At 49.2% G+C, this 22,067-nt stretch overlaps 2 protein-coding genes across 2 annotated transcripts; one reads left to right on the forward strand and one right to left on the reverse strand.

Moving 5' to 3' along the window:
- The first annotated feature begins 4,116 nt into the window (after positions 1 to 4,116).
- Grpel1 (GrpE like 1, mitochondrial) lies at positions 4,117 to 9,203 on the forward strand. Its single transcript, XM_005365938.2, has 4 exons — positions 4,117 to 4,215; positions 6,369 to 6,531; positions 8,131 to 8,212; positions 8,564 to 9,203. The coding sequence occupies exons 1-4, from the start codon at positions 4,154 to 4,156 to the stop codon at positions 8,908 to 8,910; spliced, it is 654 nt and encodes a 217-aa protein (XP_005365995.1). The 5' UTR covers positions 4,117 to 4,153; the 3' UTR covers positions 8,911 to 9,203.
- Positions 9,204 to 10,223: 1,020 nt separating this feature from the next.
- Positions 10,224 to 22,046, reverse strand: Tada2b (transcriptional adaptor 2B). Its single transcript, XM_005365939.3, has 2 exons — positions 21,746 to 22,046; positions 10,224 to 14,106 (listed from the first exon to the last, which is right to left on the reverse strand). The coding sequence occupies exons 1-2, from the start codon at positions 22,013 to 22,015 to the stop codon at positions 13,114 to 13,116; spliced, it is 1,263 nt and encodes a 420-aa protein (XP_005365996.1). The 5' UTR covers positions 22,016 to 22,046; the 3' UTR covers positions 10,224 to 13,113.
- Between the last annotated feature and the right edge of the window lie 21 nt (positions 22,047 to 22,067).

Genomic DNA, 22,067 nt, shown 5'->3' on the forward strand with positions numbered 1-22,067 from the left:
AATCAAAAGATCCGTCATTCTACTAGTGCAGTGTTCCAGGAGGCCAAACAAAGTTCACTCGCACATGTAATAGTCATACATGACCAAGTTATCAGTTTTTAATAGTTTTTTCGTGATGCCACATTTCTGGTAAAGACCCTGAGCCAAGACTGGCTATGATATCTGGGGTTGGTTTTTTTTTTTTTAATAAATCAGTCATTGATTCTGTGCAATCTAAAAGCAAAACAATGCTGAGGTTAAGTCTACAACAGCTATCTTTAGGTCTGTGATGTGTCTGACGTGTTGTTGAAGTATCTGGCTCTTAATGCCATTTTCTTGGTGTTATTAAATTGAATACATAAAGGAATGCTAAAAAATTAAAAAATAATAATCCCAGGCATTTCCAAACTGACCAACCTTCAAGTTGCACGAGGGAATAAAGAGCCAACCCCTAACTGCAGCATCACCACGCCGCTGAAGGCCTCAATGGACACCGTTTGGGAGACAAGCACTGGTTCTGCTTTCCACCCAGTGCATGCTGGGTCAGTGTGAAGAAATATTCAAGAGCTTCTTCTAGCTGTGTGAGTTGCCTAACCTGGCCAAGCTTTCCTCTCTCCAGCAAGCCTTGGGGCTGATCCACAAGAGGACATCCTCAAGAGCCAGGCACGTGGCAGGCATTCTGCTGTGATGCATAGCACACCCACAGTCCTGCTGTCGAGCCATCTGCATGACCTTCTGAGGACTGCTTTTCTTTACGAACAGCACTCCACCCTCCCTGGGTCCACCCCACGTTTTCGTTTGATCCTCCCGCACTCCTGGACTGCCCTGACCACTGCTGAAGGTGAACTCAGACAGCTGACCAGAGTGTTTTCTCCAGGCAGCTCCATCTCCACCTGCAGATCACTGATCAGGTGGGTTGGAAGTTCTGGACATCTGGGGGACTCTGGAACTGCCTACGGTAGCAGCTTCTGGGGATGGCTGCCACTCGAGTAGTTCCCGAGTGGGTCACCAGGTGGCAGCACAGGCAGGTATAGCAGTGGAACCCTGGGGGCTGTACAGAGAAGCTGCTTAGGATCCTCAAGGGCTTCACCCCTGGGAAGAGCCATATTTGTCTGTCTGTCTCCACACACAGCAAGAACACTTCACCTGTCTTTGCAGATGGATGTGCGAGTTGTGGACATCGCCATTTCTTTGCAGCCTTACAATAAGACCCAAGATGGATGAGAAACCATGTTCAGGATGGGAGCAATTTGGTGACCTGGTTACTACCAGGGAAAACCACAGGATGTTTTAAGTCTTATTCCAGAAAATTTCAAAAGGAAAGTGGATGAGCCCCCACTGTATTTGTTATGGTTTTCTGTCTCTTTAAGAGACAAGCCACACCCACCCCCTCCCCCATCCACTGAGGCAGGCTGATCTTCAGCTTCCGGCCTGAGCTCCCTCTCTTTTCTATCTTCCTCTCGGAGAGGCAGCTTCACTTCTGCCTCTCACCCCACTTCTCTGCTTCCCCCCTTCTCTGTCTCTTTCTCCTTCTCTCTCTCCCTCTCTCCCCTTCTCCCTTCATCACCCCCTGAATAAATATTCAACCTCACTCTGCAAGTCTTGTCTATCCATGTCTCTGGCTTCTGCCCGCCTGCCATGTGTCTCCCTGCCTGGGACCAGCCACTGCTTGGGGACCAGCAGCCATCACTACCTGGGACTGGCTGCTCCCAGGGCCCACTGCCTGCCACCACATGGCCCGCCACCATCACTCGGGCCACCACTCTGGGACTGGCAGCTGTCTCTGCCTGGGACTGACTGCTCGCAGGGCCCGCTGTCTGCCACCACATGGCCCGATACCACCATTTGGGACCTACAGCATTTCTGCTGCCTACTGCCGCTGAGGATCTTGCAACATTTTTTTAAAAGATTATAAAAGTATTCATCACCGACTTCAGCACTGCCAGTGCTTCCCCAGTCTCACAAGAAGCCTCGCCTTTTAAAACAAGAGCATTTAAAAAGCTACTCCCAAATAATATGGCAATTTACTATAAATATTTCCATTCAAAGCCCTAACCACTAGGTCATATCACTCTGTAACAAAAGGGCCAGTGGCGCCGTATTATCTATCATCTGATACTAGTCCCAATCAAGTCCCATCTCACACTCTGCCTTTTTCAGTTGTCTGTTCTGTCACAATCAAATGCCACAGACCAATTGTCTTTCAATTTCACCCCCTTCCCATTCTCTGCACCCTAATGAATTAACAAATCAGGTTGTTGGGGGGCCAGCCTCAACAAAAATACCCTCTTCAGAGTGAAGGTGTGGGGATTTAGAAATATAGTAAAACAAATACGAAAATAATAAAACACAGAAACATATAGGATCGTAGTGGGTGGGAATTTCTCAGTGAGTACTGAAAATTCGCCTGTGTTTAATTTTCCAACAGGTTAATAAACCCCTGACCCCAAAAGGTAGGAGTGAAACAAAAGACTGCAGATAACACACAAATTGAAAGTCCCGGGCTACATTTCGTGCTAGACTCACGCCCTAGACCAAACCCTGGGATCTCCCTGGGTGGGATCCCAAGTTCTTTCCATAAAGGGAACTGGAACTTAGTTGGAGCCTTAGATTATTGTTTTAGGTAGGAACAAATTACTTCCCTATGTCAGGAGCACAACGTCTAGCAACTAGCCACACCTGTTGACAACAGCCCTGAGAGAGCAGAACTCTCTGACAACTGAGTGGGAATCTCTGTTTGAGTCAATAACCTCGAATGAACAAGAAACAGGTCCCAAACTCTCTGACTTTTGGCCTCTTTGGGCCTCCACACCAGGTTACCTGTCCCCTGAACCAGGATCCCTGGAAAGAAAGTGTTTGCAAGGGCTGACTGACTAAAACCTCAGTGGCTGTGGAGAGGCTGGAACACCGCAGGTCCAGAACCTAAATTACAATTTATCGTGGCCTATTCTTAGCCATGAAACCATCCCTTGCCCCACTCTGTCAGACTTAACATTCCATAAACAGACTAAAATCTTGGCAACATAGTAACAAAACAAGAGTCCCCACCAATCAAAGGGCTGAAAGTGTTATCAAAAGCCATCTAAGGCTACAGCTAAGATTTCTCTGATTTGCTGTTATCGATTTGCTGTTATCGTGTTCTTAGTATTTTCACCAATGCATTTTGTCTTGAGTTATGGCTTTCTTTGTTCTGCTGCTATAAAACCTCCTGAAACTGCTTTCACGTTAAAACATTGAATTTGGGGTGTTCTAAAGCTGTGTTTCTGGACCAGGGTAGCACATAGTTGGCTTCAGAATAAACTTCTACCTTTTGAGGTGACCTGTACTTTCGTGTGACAGCTCCACCCCTGACAAACAGGAGCATTTGCTGAGCAAATGATTTTAATAAGAGCGAAGCTAAATTATAAGAGTCTGGGCCCTTTCGAGGTGCACAAGCAGGCTGTAATCCACGGACAAGGCATTCGGTCTCGGGATGTGAGAGAGGCTGAGGAGGAAGGAAGCAGATGCAGAGACCTGGACAGGGGGCGTCCTCCGACAACTCTCAGTACTGCAACCTCCCCCAGAGCATTGACCAAACATTTGCACCCATATTCTCAGAGCTCTCCTGTACTCAGTGCTGCTACTTCATTTGCTTCTGTTGGGGTCTGAGAAAACTGTAGGTGACAGAAGGTACAAACCAAGCCATGTTCCTCAGGTCGTCCACAGACAGCCTGCTGACACAACACAACGTGCTTGCGACAAACTTGCCACCGGCCCTCACCTTCCCGGTCCTCCCACGTTCCCTAAACCAAACGCGGTGGGAGGTTTAAGCGAGCACCAGCCATCCTGCACAAGTTGCAGGGTTCCAGCCGAGCGCCGACCACAGCCTGCTCCGCCCCCCCGTGCTCTTCCTCCCCATTGGCTGTTCCTGTCGCGCCCCGCCCACAGAGGCTCCGCCCCCGCTCCCTTCACCTTTCACCTCCTCACCTTCCGGAGCTCCCAGAAGTCTCAGTCCTCGCCCACCGGGGAGGGGGAACGGTACTCCGTCACGACTAGCAAGTATTGGTGGATGTGGTTGTCCATCACAGCAATGATGGTCACGGATTAGCTGAGAAGCAGCAGTAGGTGGGGAAGCTGGCGTAGTACTTCCGCGCATGCTCAATGTGGGCGCAGTGACGCAGTCGCGGGGGCAAGCATGGCGGCTCGGTGCGTGAGGCTCGCGGGGCGCAGTCTCCCGGCGTTGGCGCTGTCTCTCAGGTGAGAGAGTGCCGCTCCTCCGTGTCAGCCCCACTCACTGCCTAGTTCTGGCTGCGGCCTTAGCAGCAGTGGTCCCCTCAGCCGGGTCCCTGGTGCTCTGGATCCTCATCCTCACAGCCAGATCCCCCGTCCCTGGCTTCTCCGCGCGGGCGTCCCGGGATCTGCTGTGAGGCGCTGCATGAACTGGGCTCGAGAGTCGAGGAGCAGGGCATCTGGGGCATAAGCGTGGGGACCCGGGCTCTGCAGCGATACGTCAGGTGGAAGGCTCCGCCACTTGCTTTTCTGACGACATACCGCTTGCTCACGGGCACGGGACACCACCCCTTCTGGGATTGCAAAAGCCAACCCCAGAAGCCAGAGACTTGGCCAAGGTCAGGCAGCCAGGCAGATGCTCGCCTGCCCAGCGGCTGGCGTTGCTAAAACTGGTTGGTAACTGCAGTGTGCACTTCAGGGCCAACTCGGGCATGCTCCAGACCAGGATGTATCCTGTCTGTTATGCCCAAATCCGCGAAGTCCCCCAAAATCAACAAGGAGACTGAGTCCCGCATGTAAAAGCAAAGAGCCTTTAGTTTATGCAAGTTTGCAAACTCGGTCTCTCTGCATGTCCAGCGTATTGGAATAAACGGAGAGCCTCGAGCTCAGTTAGAGTTGGGTTTTTATAGTAGTAAAGGTGGGGGTGAGGGGTTTCTGAGGTTCAGGACCCCTGATATTGGCTGACATTTGCCTAGGGGTGTCCTGGTGAGTGTGTGCTGGCAGGTGATGCGATCTACAACAGTTGGAAAGTTAGACATTTTTGTTGGATGGTTTGTTCGTGGTGCTCGGGTAATCTCAGTTTGTGTTTCTTCCTGCAACCAGGTATTGCGTCAGGGTAAACTACTGAGACTCAGGCCACCATTTAAACTTATCGATGGCTGAGTCCTACTCTGGCAGGTGATAATGGTTGGAAGTAAAGAACTTCCTTTAGATGCTCTATTTACCATGGCTGGCTCTTACGCTGTCCACAGTTTAGACAAATGGTTTTTTTTTTTTTTTTTTTGCCATCTTTACCTTAACCTGTGGCTTCGGGCTTTTGAGTTCCACCTCTAAAGTTAAGCAACTGTTTAGTATCTTTACCTTGTTCTTTGCTAGGGCTGAGCTATTGGTTAATGCAAAGCAACTTTCCCTGAATTTTGTGGAAAATGGGTAGAATGGGAGTTGGGTTTTTCGTCTGGTGAGGGCAGGCACCTTTTTAAAAGGTGACTACACGATGAAAACAGGCTTACTGTGCCAAGAGCTGGGCGCAAAGCGGCCTCCAGGAATATTCCTATAGAAGCGCTTCTCATCTGTGGTACTGCATTTGACGTTAACTGACAGGAAAGCAGCCTCCCACCCCCAACTTCCCCCAGCCTGGTTTATGTCTGTCCCTGAAGTTGTGTTTTTGAAGAAAGGTGCTCTAGGAGGGAGGCCAGAGAGCTGTATGGCCCAAGGTTAATATGAGGTATCTTCTATCTCATTTACTCATTTGCTGGGGACAGGTACCACAGCAAATGTGTGGCAGTCAGAGGACAACTTGGAGAAATTAGTTCTCTCCTTCCAACATGTACTGGGGATTGAACTCATGTCATGGTGGCAAGTACCTTGACCCAGTGAGCTAGCTTGAAGTCATGATTTGACTAGGGTGGCTGGCCAGGGGGCTGCAGGGATCTGCCTGTCTCTGCCACCTCCAGACTAGGACTACAGGTGTGCCTCTATGCTTGACTTTCTTATGTGGGTTCTTGGGATGCAAACTCAGGTCTTTGTGCTTGCACTGTAGGAATTTTACCTACTGAGCCACCTCCCTGTCTCCATAGCCATGTGTTTTGTGTGTTACAATTGCCTTTGTTAGGTCTGAGGTAAGTCTTTCCTAGCAAATAGTTTGAAATTACACAAATCATTTCTTTTAAAACATTTACTTTGTTGGGGAGGAGGCTGCACATCATACAATGCATGTGTAGAGATTGGGACAGTCTGTGGGTGCTGGTTCTCTCTACCATGTGCGTCCTCCAGACTAGAACTCTGGTGTCGGGCTTGGCAGCCAGTGCTCTTACCCACTGAGCCATCTCGGGCCCAGATTTCTAAAATCTTATGCCTGTCTTTAGGCTGCCTTCACCTCTTACATGTGGGCTTTTCTGTAGGCCTTCTCCTCGCTTGTTGTGCACACTTACAAAACAGACGAACAGTGGCCAGAACCTGGAAGAGGACTTGGGTCATTGTGAGCCAAAGACAGAGCAGCCATCTGCAGACAAGACCCTCCTGGAAGAGAAGGCGAAGCTAGAAAAGCAGCTGAGGGAGACCATGGTAAGGACCCTGGCTTAGGGTTTCTGTTGCTCTGAAGAGGCACCGTGACCATGGCAACTCTTATAAAGGAAAACATTTAATTGGGGTGGCTTGCTTACAGTTCAGAGGTTCAGTCCGTTATCATCATGGTTGGAGATGGTGCTGGAGAAGTAGCTGAGAGTCCTACATCTTGCAGGCAGCAGGAAACAGACTGTCTCACTGGCATGACCTGAGCATAGAGGAGACCTTAAAGTCCACTTCCACAGTGACACACTTCTTCCAACAAGGCCCCACTTTCACCCAGTGGTGGCGGTGCACCCCTTTAATCCCAGCACTTGGGAGGCAGAGGCAGGCAGATCTCTGTGAGTTTTGAGGCCAGCCTGATCTACAAGAGTGAGTTCCAGGACAGGCTCCAAAGCTATGAGAAGCCCTGTCTCTCGGGGCCATTTTCTTTCAAACCACCACAGACCCTTGGTGTAAGCACTGCTGGATTGCTGCCTGCATGGTCCACATGACAGCTTCCAAGTTCACAGGTGACAGGGCACAGGCAAGGACATTTAATTATTTGTGTACTGCCTTCTGGGGGCCCAGGTGGCAAACAAACTGCCAAACCCTGTGTGGCTCTGCTTTTGACCTGGGAAGTCTTTGTATTATGGTAAAAATTACACCTTTAATCCCAGCACGCGGGAGGCAAAAGCAGGTGGATCTTAGTCTGAGGCCAGCCTGATCCACAAAACAAGTTCTAGGACAGCCAGAGCTGTTATACAGAGAAACACTTTCCCCCACCTCACCTCCCCCCCCCAAAAAACAAAAAAATTCTACAGTCTTCCATTCAAATGAGGGATACTTGGTGTGATAAAGCTGGAACTGATGAAAGTAATCAGAAAAATATGTACAGGAGTGGAGTGTGGGAGTCAGTGATGGCAATTATCACTCCCATGTTGAAGAGGCAGCAGTCAAGTCCCTTAAGTTCATGGGTAATTGGTAGCATCATTTACATGGCTGGCACTGTGCTGAACTCTGTTAATTTTCAATCACGGTCCCTTCATAGATGAGGAAACTGAGATACAGAAAAACTAGTGGAATTTTCCAAATTTTGAAAGTTAGACCAGGACAAGCTGTCTCAGAGCCTTGCTCCATGACTGCCTGAAAACCGAGGGCAGGTATTATAGAGACCTGGAGTCCACCAGTGGATATTAGAGAATGTCAGAAATGTGCTGAGCTCTGTCCTATCTCTGCCTCCACTAATTATTTGGCTGGGCGTGGCCTCTTTGAGATCTTCAGGTGATTTTCCTTCCTCTCCGAGGAGGCGGGAAACTGAGGTAGGCAACCCCTAGTGATATGCTTCGACACCTTCAAATTGGCGTATTTCCCTAAGGGATGACGAGGGTATGAGCACATGAGGAGGACCTGTTGGCTCTTTCCCACTGTGGCCTTGGGTAGTAGTCTCTCCTTGCCTCCTGGAGACACCAACACAAGTGTAAACTGTCCTGATTTTGTCCAAAATCTCAGTTAATGACATTTTATTTATGTCCTGATTTAGAGTTTGTTATATAATCATTTTGAAATCAGAATGGCTTTCTCACATATCTGTAACATAATTAAATCTTTTTCTTTTAGGAAAAATACAAACGGGCTTTGGCAGATACTGAGAATTTTCGGCAGAGAAGCCAGAAGCTGGTAGAGGAGGCCAAGCTGTTTGGTAAGCAGACATTGTCGTTTCTGAGAGGGGAGAATGCAGGGATGCAGATGTGGATAACATGGAGATGGGGGTGCAGCTCCTGCTGTCCTCACAGAACTCTCCTGTTGAGCTGGCCTTGCCTGCCGCCTGGTCAGCAGTCACCTTGCTTTGGGAGCCTCAGGGCACAGTAAGCTAATTTCTCTCTCTACTGTGCTTTCTTCCTTTCCTCACTTTTAGTACCTATTTCATGCTCTTTCTCAGAAGTGCTGTGGTTCTATGGCATGTCATTTGACCAGGCATCATGAACAGCCCTGTGTGAGGAGTCCGTGCAACTGATACTAAGTGGAGACCATCTTCTCTTCCTCCATGCAGGCATCCAGGGCTTCTGCAAGGACTTGCTGGAGGTTGCAGACATCCTGGAAAAGGCAACCCAGAGTGTTCCAAAGGAGGAGATCAGCAACAATAATCCTCACTTGAAGATCCTATATGAAGGGCTAGTCATGACTGAAGTCCAGATTCAGAAGGTGTTCACAAAACATGGCTTGCTCAGGCTCGACCCTATCGGGGTCAAGTTCGACCCTTATGAACACGAGGCTTCGTTCCACGCCCCCGTGGAGGGGAAAGAGCCAGGCACTGTGTCAGAAGTTAGAAAGGTGGGTTATAAGCTGCATGGGCGTATCCTCAGGCCAGCTTTGGTGGGGGTAGTGAAGGAAGCTTAGCTGCCTTCCTCAGGGCTCTGGACTTTGTAAGTCACTTGCTAGAACTTGAAAGGCAGAGGCAGGCTTGTAATTTCTCATCAGTGAACACATCTGACCCTTGTCCAGCCTTTTGGAAATTTTAAGTAAGCTAAGCAGAACACAAAGCTGCTTGCATACTATCAGGGACTCTGTGAGCCTGATCACTGAGTTTAGTGTCACCTACTTCAGAAGAGGGCCTTGGGAGTAGTAACACTGTATCTGTTCCACCTGGTGATTGTTAAGTACTTTACACAAATAAAAGGTCTTTGGCTACATCTGTGCTGCACAGTCATCTCTGGGTGTCAAGGCACTGGTATCACTCAGCATGGTGGGGTTCCTTCAAAGAGAAGGGCCAGAGAAGGTTACCAGCAAAGCTAAGACCTTCAAGAGCATGAATTCCTTCGTAGGTAGGATTTGGCTGCTGTAAATGGCAGCCTTTGAACTGGGAAATGAACACCTGAACTTGAACATACTTAGTTTTTTCTCTGCCTACAATTTTCTCAATATTTAAATCTATAGCTAAGTAATGCTAAAGAAATCATACGCTATCAAGACATCATTTTGAATGTGATGCTGCATGACTGGTATGCTTCAGACATTTCCACTTTTCAGGTTGTGGTCAAGAGCACTAAAAGTCTCATCTTTTTTGTCCTCCTAGTTTTCTAGTATTAAATTTTATCATCTAGTGGAGATCTGGTGAGCTCCTGAGGAGAAAGCCTGGCTCGCTCAGTTCACATTTAAGCTTGGAGCTGCATATGCCTGGGTTGTACATCTTGGCCTTACATATAGTTATAATATAGATCGTAGGAGAAAACCAAGGAGCCAAAGCCATGTGGCAGAAGCTGACTTCAGGCTCCCACCAGCCAAAAGGCCTGTTTCCCATTTCAAGAGAGGGCTCTGGAAAAAAGCTAAGAAATGGTGATGTAAGTGAATCTGTGCCAGAGGAAGTAAGGCATTGATTACACCCGTGTGCAGAAGCCAGGGCAGTGCAGTAAATGCACAGAGGTGAGGGGATAGTCTTTTGCCATTGAATTTAAAAGACAATGCCAGAATTTAAGGTTCTGTAGTCATACATTCTGCTTTAAGCAGCTTTGAACTACTTAGACAAAAGCCAGACTAAAGGCAGAGGCAATGTGCCTTTATGCTGCGCAGCTGTACATCCACCATCAGGCTCACTGTGGATGGGTGGTCGGCCCTTTCCAGCTAAAGCTGCTGAGCATTACAGAGCTCAGCCTACAAGGTCTCGATCAACCTGGTTCACAGGTTCCATGTTAAGACTCAAGAAAAACTGTCAAAGGCCAGCCAGTAAAGGCACCTGCTGCCAATCCTGACAATCAAAGTTCAATCTCTGGAATTGAAGGAATTCCCCCCCACACACCTGCGCTTAAACACAAGAACCCAAGTTTTAATAGTTGAACATGGATAGCATTTTTTCTGTCTCTAAGTACACTGTATGTGCATGGCATCCTGGAGCATGCATAGATTATGTGTAGACAGTGCCTCCTGTCATATAAGCCACTTTTGGTACCCTGGAAGAAAGGAGGGTCCTGGAACCAATCAGGAATGAGTAGCCTAAATGTGGCAGATGTTTGCAAACTCATCATCAGCACTAATGGGAGATGCACAGATGTGCACACATTTCTCATGGAATTCGAGTCTTGCTCAGACATTCCAGGTACATTTGTGAGTGTGGCTAACCAGAATGTTAGAGGCAGCTGGAAATGATCTTTGGCCTGGCGGGTACTGTTAGGCTCAGACTCAACTGTGGATGTATTGCTGTCTGGCCCATGGGGGCTTGTGCTTGGTTGACAGCAGCTTTCCACCTCGGGCAGGAAACTGGCTTGACAGCAAAGTGGTGGAGGATCAAGAAGCAAACAGACACGGCTTTGTTCTCAACAATTTAATGTAAAAGAATAATAAAAATGGTAGGGTTTTAATTCTTAATACATTCTTGGAATGTTGGCCTCCCAGAGAGCATTATTTCAAACAGCTGAAGAATTATCTAACTTTTCTGACTCAAAGACAGTTTGTTTAAATTTGAAAAAACTTGGTTCCATGGGGTTGTGGTAGCTAATTTATCGTGAGAATTAAATATAAACATGTTCATATCTGTCTGAGCTAACAAAGAGTAATGTGACAGAAACAGCTGGGGCAGACAGGAGAGCAAACAATCCTAATACTACTTTTCCCTTGTAACAATATTAATACTTGAACATAAATTAATTATACATTCATCATGGTGTTTTAAAACAGTCACGCCCAAATAAATTCATATCATCAAAAGATGTACACACACTATACGCCTGCTTAAGCACAGCTTTTTGTCCGACAGCTCTTGGCCACATGTTGACAGGATCCTCTGCTTCTCAAGCTAATGTAGGTCTAGCTGTCATTTTGTAGAAGACACACTGAAACTTCAAACCTCACCAAGCTGGGACTCTTGGTGTTGGAGATACCAGGACAAAACCAGTGGTTCTCAAACTTAAGCTTGCATCCCAGCCACCTGGAGGGTTTGAAAACACCCTGCTAGTTAGTCCCTGTTAATGAAGCCCCCAAATCATCTAAATCTCAAGAGAGTTAGATGGGGTATGATTCTGTATTTCTGACAAGTGCCCAGGAACCCCACTTGGAGAACAACTAGGCACTGAGCACCATCCCATTGTTGTTCAGTGACACCAGCTACTGTCCACTATTCACCTGCAGGGGACAGTGTGGAGCTGGTCCTTTGACACCACTGCTCAGCATCTTGTGGTGTCAAAAGAAATCTGGGCCTGGCTCACAGGGTACTTCCCTGCTAGCCTACAATGCACTTTACAACTAAAGCCATATATAGTATATTTGAAATGTTTTATTTAATGCTGAAAACCTTACCCTAGGGGACAGAGGATGTAAAATGAAAAGGCACGTCATCAAGTCGTCCTTGGAAATGAGTTGTTTTTCTTCAAAATAACTTCACTTTCACTTCCGAGCCCAAACACTCTATGAGGTAAACAGGCTCTTGTACCTCAGGGACAGGGGGCAGGGGCTGTGGTCAACTCCAGGACTCTTAAAGCAGGGTCTGGGCGTGAGAACCCTGAGCAGCTGGAAGACAAATGCCTTCCTCAAGTTAAGAAGGAAGGTACCATATGAATCCTTGAAGGAGGCCCCCAGAAACAAGCTTTTCAGTCAATATGGGAAGGAGCCATTTCTGAGTTTGCTTCAAGAGCACAAACAAGCAGTGCAAAGGCTCCAAGGCACAGGCAGGATGCTCTGCACTCCCCAGGGCCCCTGCCAGCTGGTCCCCTGGCTCTACCCAGCGGGGGGTGGAAGGAACCAGGCCATACCCTAGCATGTCCTGTATTTAGTGAAGGGGACTCTGCAGTGGTGGTGGAAGTCCTGAGCAGCTACTGCCCCAACTCAGCACTGCACACTCAGCCTTAACCTCAGAGGGTCTTCCAAGTCAGGTGTACTATAGGGGTTCAGAGCAGCAAAGGGCAGCCCCCACATGATCATGTGGCCCTCCCATTAACTGCTTTCCCAACCACAGGGACAAGAATGTGCTAAGAGAGCTTGCCCAGGCAGCCCAAGCTGGGCTGAGCTAAGATGAAGCAAGCGCTATCAGCTAAGTGGAAGCTCATGTGGTCACTGTGTGCAAATGAAGGGCTCATCTTAAGTGGCTCAGTGGGGAGCGGGCCTGGTGGTAATCTCTGGCCTCCACAGCAGAGGGTTCTGTGCACAGCCTGCCTCCCGGTAAAGTGCGGTGTGCCGGGGCTGTGCTTGGGGTACCGGCTGGGGGGCAGCAGTGGGCTCAGTGAAGGGGTGCCAACAACAGCCCACCTGAGTAAAGCTTGTGTCACCAGGAAAACGCTGATGGCAAGAACACACAGCTTGGCTCCCACAGCATAACAGCTTCTAAACCCAAAGGGGGGAAGGCTCATAAAATAAATGGAACTAGTCCAAGGTGGGGACAGTCTTCAGAGGGACACAAAGGCAAGCCGTCTTCTGAAAGGATTACCTTAGGACTAAGAAAGACACACGTTTTTCTCCCCATGAGTCAATTTAAGACTGCTACTATTGCTTCTTCCAGAGGGTCATGAAAAAATTTAAGCCTTGAAAAAAGAATTCAATTTGTTTAAAAGAGCAACAATGTTGCAGGGGGGACCCCCAGGTCATTTGGCTCACAAGCTGTTTTAGCATCATCTGGCCTCAGGAAGCATCCCTGGATATCCACCCACTTTCTGTGAGGAAATTTAAAATCCTTTTCTTTAGGACCTTGTCCAGATAACTGGGAAGGCGACTTTTAGAGGGGATCCCTTGTCGCTTCTGGAGGTGATCTTTAATTATAATAGTCTTCACAGTCACGTAGCGTGCAGGACTCAAGTTCAAAGAGCTACAGAGAACCTTCTCCCGATCTGACAGCAGCTCAAACCCAGGAAGGTTCTCAATGGCTGCAAACTCACCGTCTTTGCCATCTTCCTTCCCCCTTTTGGAGCTGGCCAGGTTTTTGTTCTCCTTCCTCCTCTCCCGTTTGTGTCTGGCAGCCTCATACTCAGCTGACTCTTCCATCTTTGTAATGCCATTTCGCCGGTACCGCTGCAGCTCTCTGATCTTGGCGCGAAGCATCTTCTCCTTGTGCATGTTTTCAAATAAATCGTCGAATTCTTTGCAGGACATGAACTGGTAGAGTGGCCGCAGTTTCAGCCGCAGCTCCTTCTCCTCCTTGGTGATCTTTCGTTTTAGTGTCTTCTCCTTCTCCTTCTTGTCCTTGCCCAGGAAGGCTGGCACCAGGTTATAGTCACGGGCAATGTTCTTCCGGCGCTGCCTCTCCTTCAGCTTCCTCACATACATGTCTACATGGGCACGCTTGAGCTCGATCTCCACATCATCATCATCATAGTTCACAGAGAGCCCACTGATGAGTGTCTCAGCATCCTGGTCGTACTCGATCTCATAGTCATCACGCAGTGGCATGTAGCCCAGCTGCTGCTGCTCAGCTACAGAGATGTCCAGTGGGGGCAAAGGAGTGGTGAGGCTAGGTGAGAGAGGGCCCCCGCTGGGGCAGGTATGATCTGTTACCCGGTTGGGGATGGTGTCAGGGATGCAGGCTTTGCCCAAGTTCCCATGGATGTACATGCTGACATAGTGCTCCATCACTTCCTGGGGAGTCCTTGAAGCACCAACATGTGCAGCCATGTCTTCCTATAATGACAAAAGCCAAATCACTTTTTCACAGTTTTACTCGGGCTACTTCCTATTAGTGTTGTTATCTCTCTCTCTCTCTCTCTCTCTCTCTCTCGCTCTCTCTCTCGCTCTCTCTCTCGCTCTCTCTCACTCACACACACACAATCCCCCCAAATATGTTCAAATATGAACTCCAACCAAATTGGCACTGGTGGCACTTACAGAGATTTATCCAAGAGGGAAGATCCAGAGCCACCGACTTGTTCAAGGCTATGTGAGAACTCGTGACAAAGCTGGGATGAAAACTCCTAAAAGTCATTCTTCATTCCCTAGCTTCTTAAAAAGAAACTCAGCCATGTGCTATTGTCCATTTTACCCATTGCAAACCCTGAAGAACACCTGAAGACAGTCTGGCATCACAGGGCACACTTTTCACTCAGACTAGACAGCAGACTCACCAAGTTGTCCACAAGGCAAAAAGGGTCAGGACTCTTTTCACATTGTCGCAGCCTTGGGTTCTGGAAGCTAAGCTTGTTCCTCTCTTAGTGGCTATGGATGATAGGCACACAGAGGCTAACTGCAGTACTACCACTGCTGAAAACACTCTCCACGCCTGCAAGAGAGGAAACTAAATGGCTCCCTCAATCTTTTCCTTTTGCCAAGAGGCCTCTTCCTTAAAGTCAACCACTAAAGCCACTTCAGAAAGTAATTGCTCAAAATGCACAATCATTTCCCGGCTGCTGTTCTCAACAACTAGTCCCAGAACCAGCAGCACCTCTTTGAGCTGCAGGTTATACACAGTGCTGTGAGGGGCAAGTTGCTTTGGGCTCCAAATGGTCATGCCTAATCCAGTCTCTGTGCCCTGTTGGCCAGTTGGAGCTGATGGCTGTCCTGATTATAAGCTAGGTGCTGTGGGAGGTAAAGAGGCCCAACTCAGCTGAGCGGCCCTCCATCTGGACCTTTTCTGGGACATACACCTAGAGCAGGACCCTTCCCACTAGCCTGAGGCACTGTAGGTTAAACTTAACAAAGCAGAATGAAGAAGGCAGGTCTGAGACAAGACACAGGTGCAGCTTCACTTGAGACTTATAAGGAGAAAAGTGAAGATTACAGCAAAAGATATACTCTGGTCTCCTGGAGGAATTATATGACTCCAACTTTTTATTTATTTATTTGGTTGGTTGGTTTTTAGAAACAGGGTTTCTCTGTATATCTTTGGAGCCTGTCCTGGAACTCGCTCTGTAGACCAGGCTGGCCTTCAACTTACAGAGATCGGTCCTGCCTCAGCCTCCCAAATGCTGGGATTAAAAGCATGCACCACTACCACCTGGCATAACTCCAACCTTAAATGTCACTATTAGCTTCACCCCTACTTGTTTCTCTCAGGAAGCATTCTAAAAAGTCAAATGACTATGCCTGGCTCCTGCTGCTCTTTGCAGAGCCTCTGATCCTGTCTAGCAAAGAAACAACCACACTCAGGCCTGGCAGGTTTCCTTAGAGATGGTCCTCCAGGCCTTGGTGAGAAGGTCCAGGAATGGCCTCTCAGGCATCTCACCTGCAAATATGTACACACACATGTGCTTGTGCTGCAGAGGCCAGAGGATGACATCAGGTCTATTCCTTAATCACTCTCCACTTTCTCTGGTCTCTTATGGAACCTAGAAGTCACTCATTCGGTTCAATTAACTGACCACTGAGCCCAAGAGTCTGAGCTCCTCAGCTGAGGTTCCACTCACAGGGTGGTGGGAAGGTAGACTCATTGGGAGGCACAAGCACAGCACCTAGGGCCAGGCAGTCTGTGATCTACATCATCAGTCCTGCTACTCGCTACTCAGAACAATCAGGTTCACTGGAAGCTCGCTCTCTCTCTGTCTCTGTGTGTGTTCTAAGCCCCCATTCTTCCAAGACTTTCCTTCTGGCTCCACCTCCTGTTCCCTTCACTCTTGCTGCCTCCTCTTAGGGATTTTGTTGGAGTGCAGTTAAATTAACAGGCAAAAGTACCTACATACATCGTCTCACTGAGACCTCACAGCTGCACCAGGAGAGCAGTGCTCTCACTACCTACAATTCAAGGTCAGTAAGCCGTTGGGTGAGCTACCATAGGGCACATGGCCAGTTGACACTGTGCAGCTCAAATTCAGCAGTCTGGCTAGGAACGCTGCCTGTCACCAAATGCTAATCACCCTGGGCCTCCCACGCTTGTCAATGCAGCATGTGCTGAGGAGTCTGCCTCATGCGATTGCTGGCACTATGAGCACGCGGGGCAAGGCTGGACTACCAGCCACTGCTTCTTCCCGCTTGAGTCAGCTCTCAAAGAAACTCCACAGGATGGCAGCTCCTGACTCAGACTGGTGGAAGGGTGCTACACACAAAGCTTCTGATCTCCCAGCACCTTGCCTGGGGCAGGCAACTTTGACTCTGGAGGGCCTCACAATTTCCTTCCTGTCCTTCCTCTTCAGTAGACAACCCGGCCACAACCCAGCTGACACTTAACTCCATTGTTGTCTTTATTCTCCCAGCAACTGAACTGTGAGGAACAAGGCAGGCTGAGGTTGGCCATGACCAGGGGCTGGACTTTGTAGTAGGAGAATGTGTGCCCTGGCCCACCCTTCAAATGAAGGAGTTTCTAAAGAGGCAGAAACCAAAGGCACCCCCTTTCCTGGGGAGGTGCGGTAAGGGGCTGCCAGGACGAAAGAGGAAACATAATCCACCTAAAAGCATTCTGAAGCCACCCAGGGGAAAGGCAGGTACAACACACTGATCCCAGCATCCTGTGAAGTACTTCTAGGCGGTTCTACTTCATTCTCTTCACCACCAGATGGTAAGTGCCAGCTGGACAAAGCTGCTGTCAGCCTCATAAGCCCGCCATGAGCTCACATGGCTAAGTCATTGGTGCACCTGCTACTCTATCATCGCCCTGTGAACCCTCAAATCAGACCCTCCCAGAATCTTGAGAGGGGCAGTAGGATAATGTGGCCAGGAAAAGGCAGGCCAGGCCACCAGCAGCTTCCTACACTGGCAGGCTAGCTCAGCCTGTTATACAAAGGGACATCTAGATAGGACTTTTCTTCCTGTGTCAGGAAGAAAAGGGACATAGCTGGCCCTTGAGATGATCATCTCACTACTATTCTGGGATATTAGACAACCCTGAGACCTCATTTCCTTGGGCACTTTTCCTGGTCTCTTCTGTGTTTAGTGCACTCCCCAGGTTGCTCTGATTCAGTAACATTTGGGAGCCAGTGTCTACACAATCCTACCCAGGGTCTTTCCTCCTTTAGTCTGTCCTTATCATCTCTACCAACCCTTCTATCAGATGCACAGGCTGGTGACATATTCCTTCTACTAACCCCTACAGCCCTCTGCCCTGATGTAATGGTCTGAAAGAAATAACCCCCACAGGGAATGGCACTAGTAGGTGGTGTGGTTTTGTTGGAATAGGTATGGCCTTGTTGGAGGAAGTGTGTCACTGTGGAGGTGGGCTTTGAGGTCTCATATATGCTTAAGTCACACCCAGTGGTTCAGTCTACTTCCTATTACCTTTTGATCAAGATGTAACCAGCACCATGTCTGCCTGCACACCTTCATTCCTGCCATGACGATACTGAACTACACCTCTGAAAATATAAGTCACCCCAATTAAATGTTTTTTGTTTTATTATTATTTTTTTTAATAAGAGTAGCCATGGTCATGGTGTCTTTTCACAGCAACAGAACCCCTAACTAAGCAAGCCACCTGGTGAAAAGGCAGATGGCCCTATAGCCTTTTTAGATCCCTGAGATCTTATAGATGACAAGTCAGTGTCTGGCCAGTACCTGTCACCAGCAGGTCTGTGCTAGGCTGTCATTGTCCCAGTGAGACATGAACCACAAAGACCTGGGCCCAGACTCTAGATGGGCTCATCCTTCAGTACATTTGCTTTTCATCAGTAAGTGGGGAGCATCAGAATTTGGGGAACTGTAAGAGTGAGGGAACAATGCAACATGTCTGCCTTGAGACCTGGAACTAGAAAATAGGCATCAACCTTAACACCCCCATCACAGCCCTGTCTGGCATCTAGCACAAGGAATGGGAAACAGTTTTTAATACTCCAACCACACACTGGCTGGGGCTTAAGGCTTTTCCAATCATGACTATAGTCAAGCTTGCATGTGACACCCCACAGGATGAGTCCTCATCTTCAGCCTTCCACTTGGGGCAAGCCAGCTTCTGCCTAGCTCACAAACACAACCAACTCCTAGAACACAAAATACCTCCTTCCTCTATGCTACCTTCCCACCCACGCAGTCTTTTCTAGTCCTTCTCACCACTGAACATGGAGTCTACTCACCACTGAACATGGAGTCTACTCACCCATGTTGCAAGGTCACAGCTGTCCTAGCAGTGTCCCTCCACATGGGCTAGCACGTAGCAGATTGTTGAGCACATGCCAGCGGACAGAGGAATGAACAAACGATGCAGCAATCCACACACTGGGCATGTCAACTGTCATCTAAAGAGGGAAGAAGTACTACCCAGGCTGCTCCACCTGTCCCTAGGCACGAGAACCTCTCCACTGGTTCCTCTTACTACATCCAAAACTACATAAGCTGGCCAAGCCCCACTTCCCTCTACTGGATGTCCCTGGAGAGGAGCTGGTCCTCTCAAACTGTCTCCTCTCTGACAGTTTAGTGTCTTTATAGCCAGGTAACAAAACTGGCGATTCATCTACCAAAGGCTCTAATCACCCTGAACCTCTGCATGTCTACATGTCTGTGCTCACACATTCCAGAGGTCCTGCATCATCCAACCAGCAGAGTCCACCACAGCACAGCTGTCTGGAGGTTCTGAGCACCCTGGCAGGCCTGACCTATGTATGTTGTTGAGGGCCACCCATCTCTTTCCTCACTCTCCCTACTATGGTATCCTCCCTTCTGTGACGTTTCTGTGGTACAGATCCCAACTAGACCCTGTGTAAGCTTTCTGGTAGTACCACACCGCCAACTGCACCAGTAAGCTTCTGGTCTCCAACCACAGTACTTAATGCTCTTAGTGCTGCAGCGGAAGCCCAGGCTATAATCACACCTAGCCATCATGTGTAAAGCTATAAAGTTCGTGGCAAGTGGCTTAGATTCTCACAGTTGCTGTCTTTCAATTGCAAAGTAGAACATAAATTCACCCCACAGTGTTGCTTGTGCAAGTCACATGATTTGTGTACATAAAGGGTACTGCACAGAGCTGGCACAGGCTCTACACAGGTCCATACTGGGACATACTTCTGTGTAATAGCATACAAGCTCAAAAAAGAACCACATATCCAAGCTGTGGTGCCTCTAGTGAAGAAAACAAGGCTCAGAGGAGTAAGGCAACTGGCCTAAGAGAACACGGGGAGCGGGGTCACAGAGCCTCCCTATCCTGTGTGACGATCAGTGTTGCATCTCTCAGACTGGCAGCCAAGCCCCAAGACTCTTCCCTTTGGGCTTCACTTCTTCCAAAGCTGAGCCTGGTCCTCATGAGAACCGGCATCTCAAGCTCCTCTGGCCTTAAAGCCTGAAAGCGCTGCTTCAGAAGAGGCCTTCCCCACCCAGCGTTCATTCATCCACATTTTACATGCTTTACTTCCTGAGTGCTGTCTGCTTCTGAGACTGCTGCATGAATGGGGCACAAATACTAGTTGAAGTATGGACTCTACAGTCCAAGATTTCTTTTCTTAAACAGAATAAACTGTGATGTAGAACAAAAACCATCACATCAAAGTTGGACAAGGCAAACAATAAAGCAAAAGAGCCCCAAGGAAAGTCACATGAATCAGTGACCCACTAATTCACACACCCATAAAAACGCTAACCTGAAAGCTCTAATATATACACAGAGGACCTGGTGCAGATCCATGTTGGCCCTGTGTTGTTGCTTCAGTCTCTGCAAGTTCACAGGAGCTTTTGCTTACTTGATTTGGAGGGCCCTGTTCTCCTTCTCCTCCAGCTCTTACACTCTTTCTGCCCCTCTTCCAGAGTTCCCTGAGAATAGCCCAAGTTTGAAGAGATGAAGCGAGCTCAGTGCTGGGCTCCCCGAAACTAGTACTTTCACTCTTTTCAGTGGCTGCTGTGGAGATAAGTGCTAGAGGGATGACGCGAGGGAGGAAAGTCTCTCTGCAGCGGTGACACGAAAGGACAAAGATCAGTCGGGAGTCTTGACTAGAAAGCACTTCAGGCAGAAAAGAGGAAAACTGGTCAAGGGTAGAAGCGTGAGAACCACAGACACAGGCAACCATAGGCGTTGTCAGGCCTTGCAGTGTACTCTAAGTAGAGCTGGAAGTTAGTTGCCAAGGGCCAAAGAGACGCAGTTATGTTTTAAAAGTCCTGTGTTGGTGAGAGCAGGATTATAGAACAAAAGGAGAAAGCAGGTAAGCCGTGAGAAGTGGTCACAGCAGGAGGTAAATGCCAAAGTGGTTCAGGTCACAATCGGCAGCTACAGCCTGCACAGTTTTTGAACAGGTGACAGCTGGCCAACTGGAGGGGGATGGAGGCTTTAAGTTGGCTCTGAAGCTGAGGACAAAGTGAGGCTAGGTCACCAAGGGCGATCAGGTAGAGAGGGATGGATGCCATCAGGTAAGAGACAAGCTCCAGGAACAGAGCAAACAAAAGCAACATTTTCAGCTCTGAGGCTCTTCTTCAGGGTGCTTGATAAGTACAAAGCAAATGCTCACTACACAACAAACTTCACTTCTAGACAAAGTAACCAGATGTTTTCTGGAGAGCAGGAGTCATGGGGTTGCCCATAGGGAAAGCATCTGGAGAGCAGAATCTTAGGTGGGGGAGGTGGGTCCAGAAGGTCACTCACTGTGTGATAACCTGGAAGAGGAGGGCAGTATGGCTGGAGTAGAGAAGCTCAGAGAAGCAGGACCCTACCATACTGGGGAAGAGCCTGGACAGGGCAGGGTCAGGCTTAGCTCCCTGCTTCTCTGAAAGCTTGAAGATGCTACATGTGCTGGGTGGTAATGGTGACAATGCAGACAGAGCTCTTCCCTAATACAGGTGAGGAAAAGGAGATTAACAACCAGGAGCCCAGTGCACTATCTGGCTGGGCCCTTTGCCACCAGCAAGTCATCTCTACAGAAACTTGACCACCAGTAAGCGGACCCCTGGCTCCATGCCTCCTCAGGAAGACACCTTTGTTCATTCTTTAGTGACCACCCATCACACCATGTCCTGGGTGCTGTGGAGAGCAAGAATTAAACAAAACACTGGTACCCACAGAGAACCCTAGCACTGGGCACATGCTGACACCCACAGAAAGCACACGAAGCCCTGAATGCAGACTAAGTGCATGCGGGATGGGCAGCCCAGGCTTCTGACCTTCTTCATCACTGTGCCCAGGAGAACCCAACCCTACCAGGGATCTCAGTAGGCACTGTGGGGTCTAGCTTGCTGCCATCTGGCTCGAGAAGCTTGGCAAGGCACAAGGCCTGCCCTCTGCCTGTGTTCAATGCACACCTTCTGAGGACGAGTGTGAAGGGCAGACAGCTCCGTGTCAGGGCCACAGGTCAAGGCCCTGCTCTACCAGCTGTGTGGCCGCAGGCACCCAACATTCTCCGGGCAATCCCGCCCGGCCACCTGAGGCCCTCCGCAGGGTGCACCCAGCCAGCCAGCCATGCCCTCCTAGCTAGGGCCCGCCGCTCACCCAGTTGCCGAAGCCGAACTGCTCGATGGCGTCCAACAGCAGCTGCTCCTCGCGGCTGGTCCAGCCGCCCTCCGCCTCAGGCCCCCAGAGGGTGAATCGTCCGCCGTCCACCAGCTGGTAGCCGTGGTAGCGGCGGTGGTGGCCGATCTCCGCGCCAGCCGAGAAGCACTCGGGGCACAGCTCGATGTCCTGGCACTCGGTGCAGCGGAAGCGCAGCGGGCTCACCTCGGCCAGGCAGTACACGCAGTACTTCTTGCCCAGCTCCGCCATCTTCCCCCGCTCGCCCGCCGCCCGGCCCGCAGCCGCCGGGCCTCCGGCCGTC

The sequence above is a fragment of the Microtus ochrogaster genome, unplaced genomic scaffold (assembly GCF_000317375.1).
Source record: "Microtus ochrogaster isolate Prairie Vole_2 unplaced genomic scaffold, MicOch1.0 UNK5, whole genome shotgun sequence".
In the NCBI taxonomy this organism is placed as follows: Eukaryota; Metazoa; Chordata; class Mammalia; order Rodentia; family Cricetidae; genus Microtus; species Microtus ochrogaster.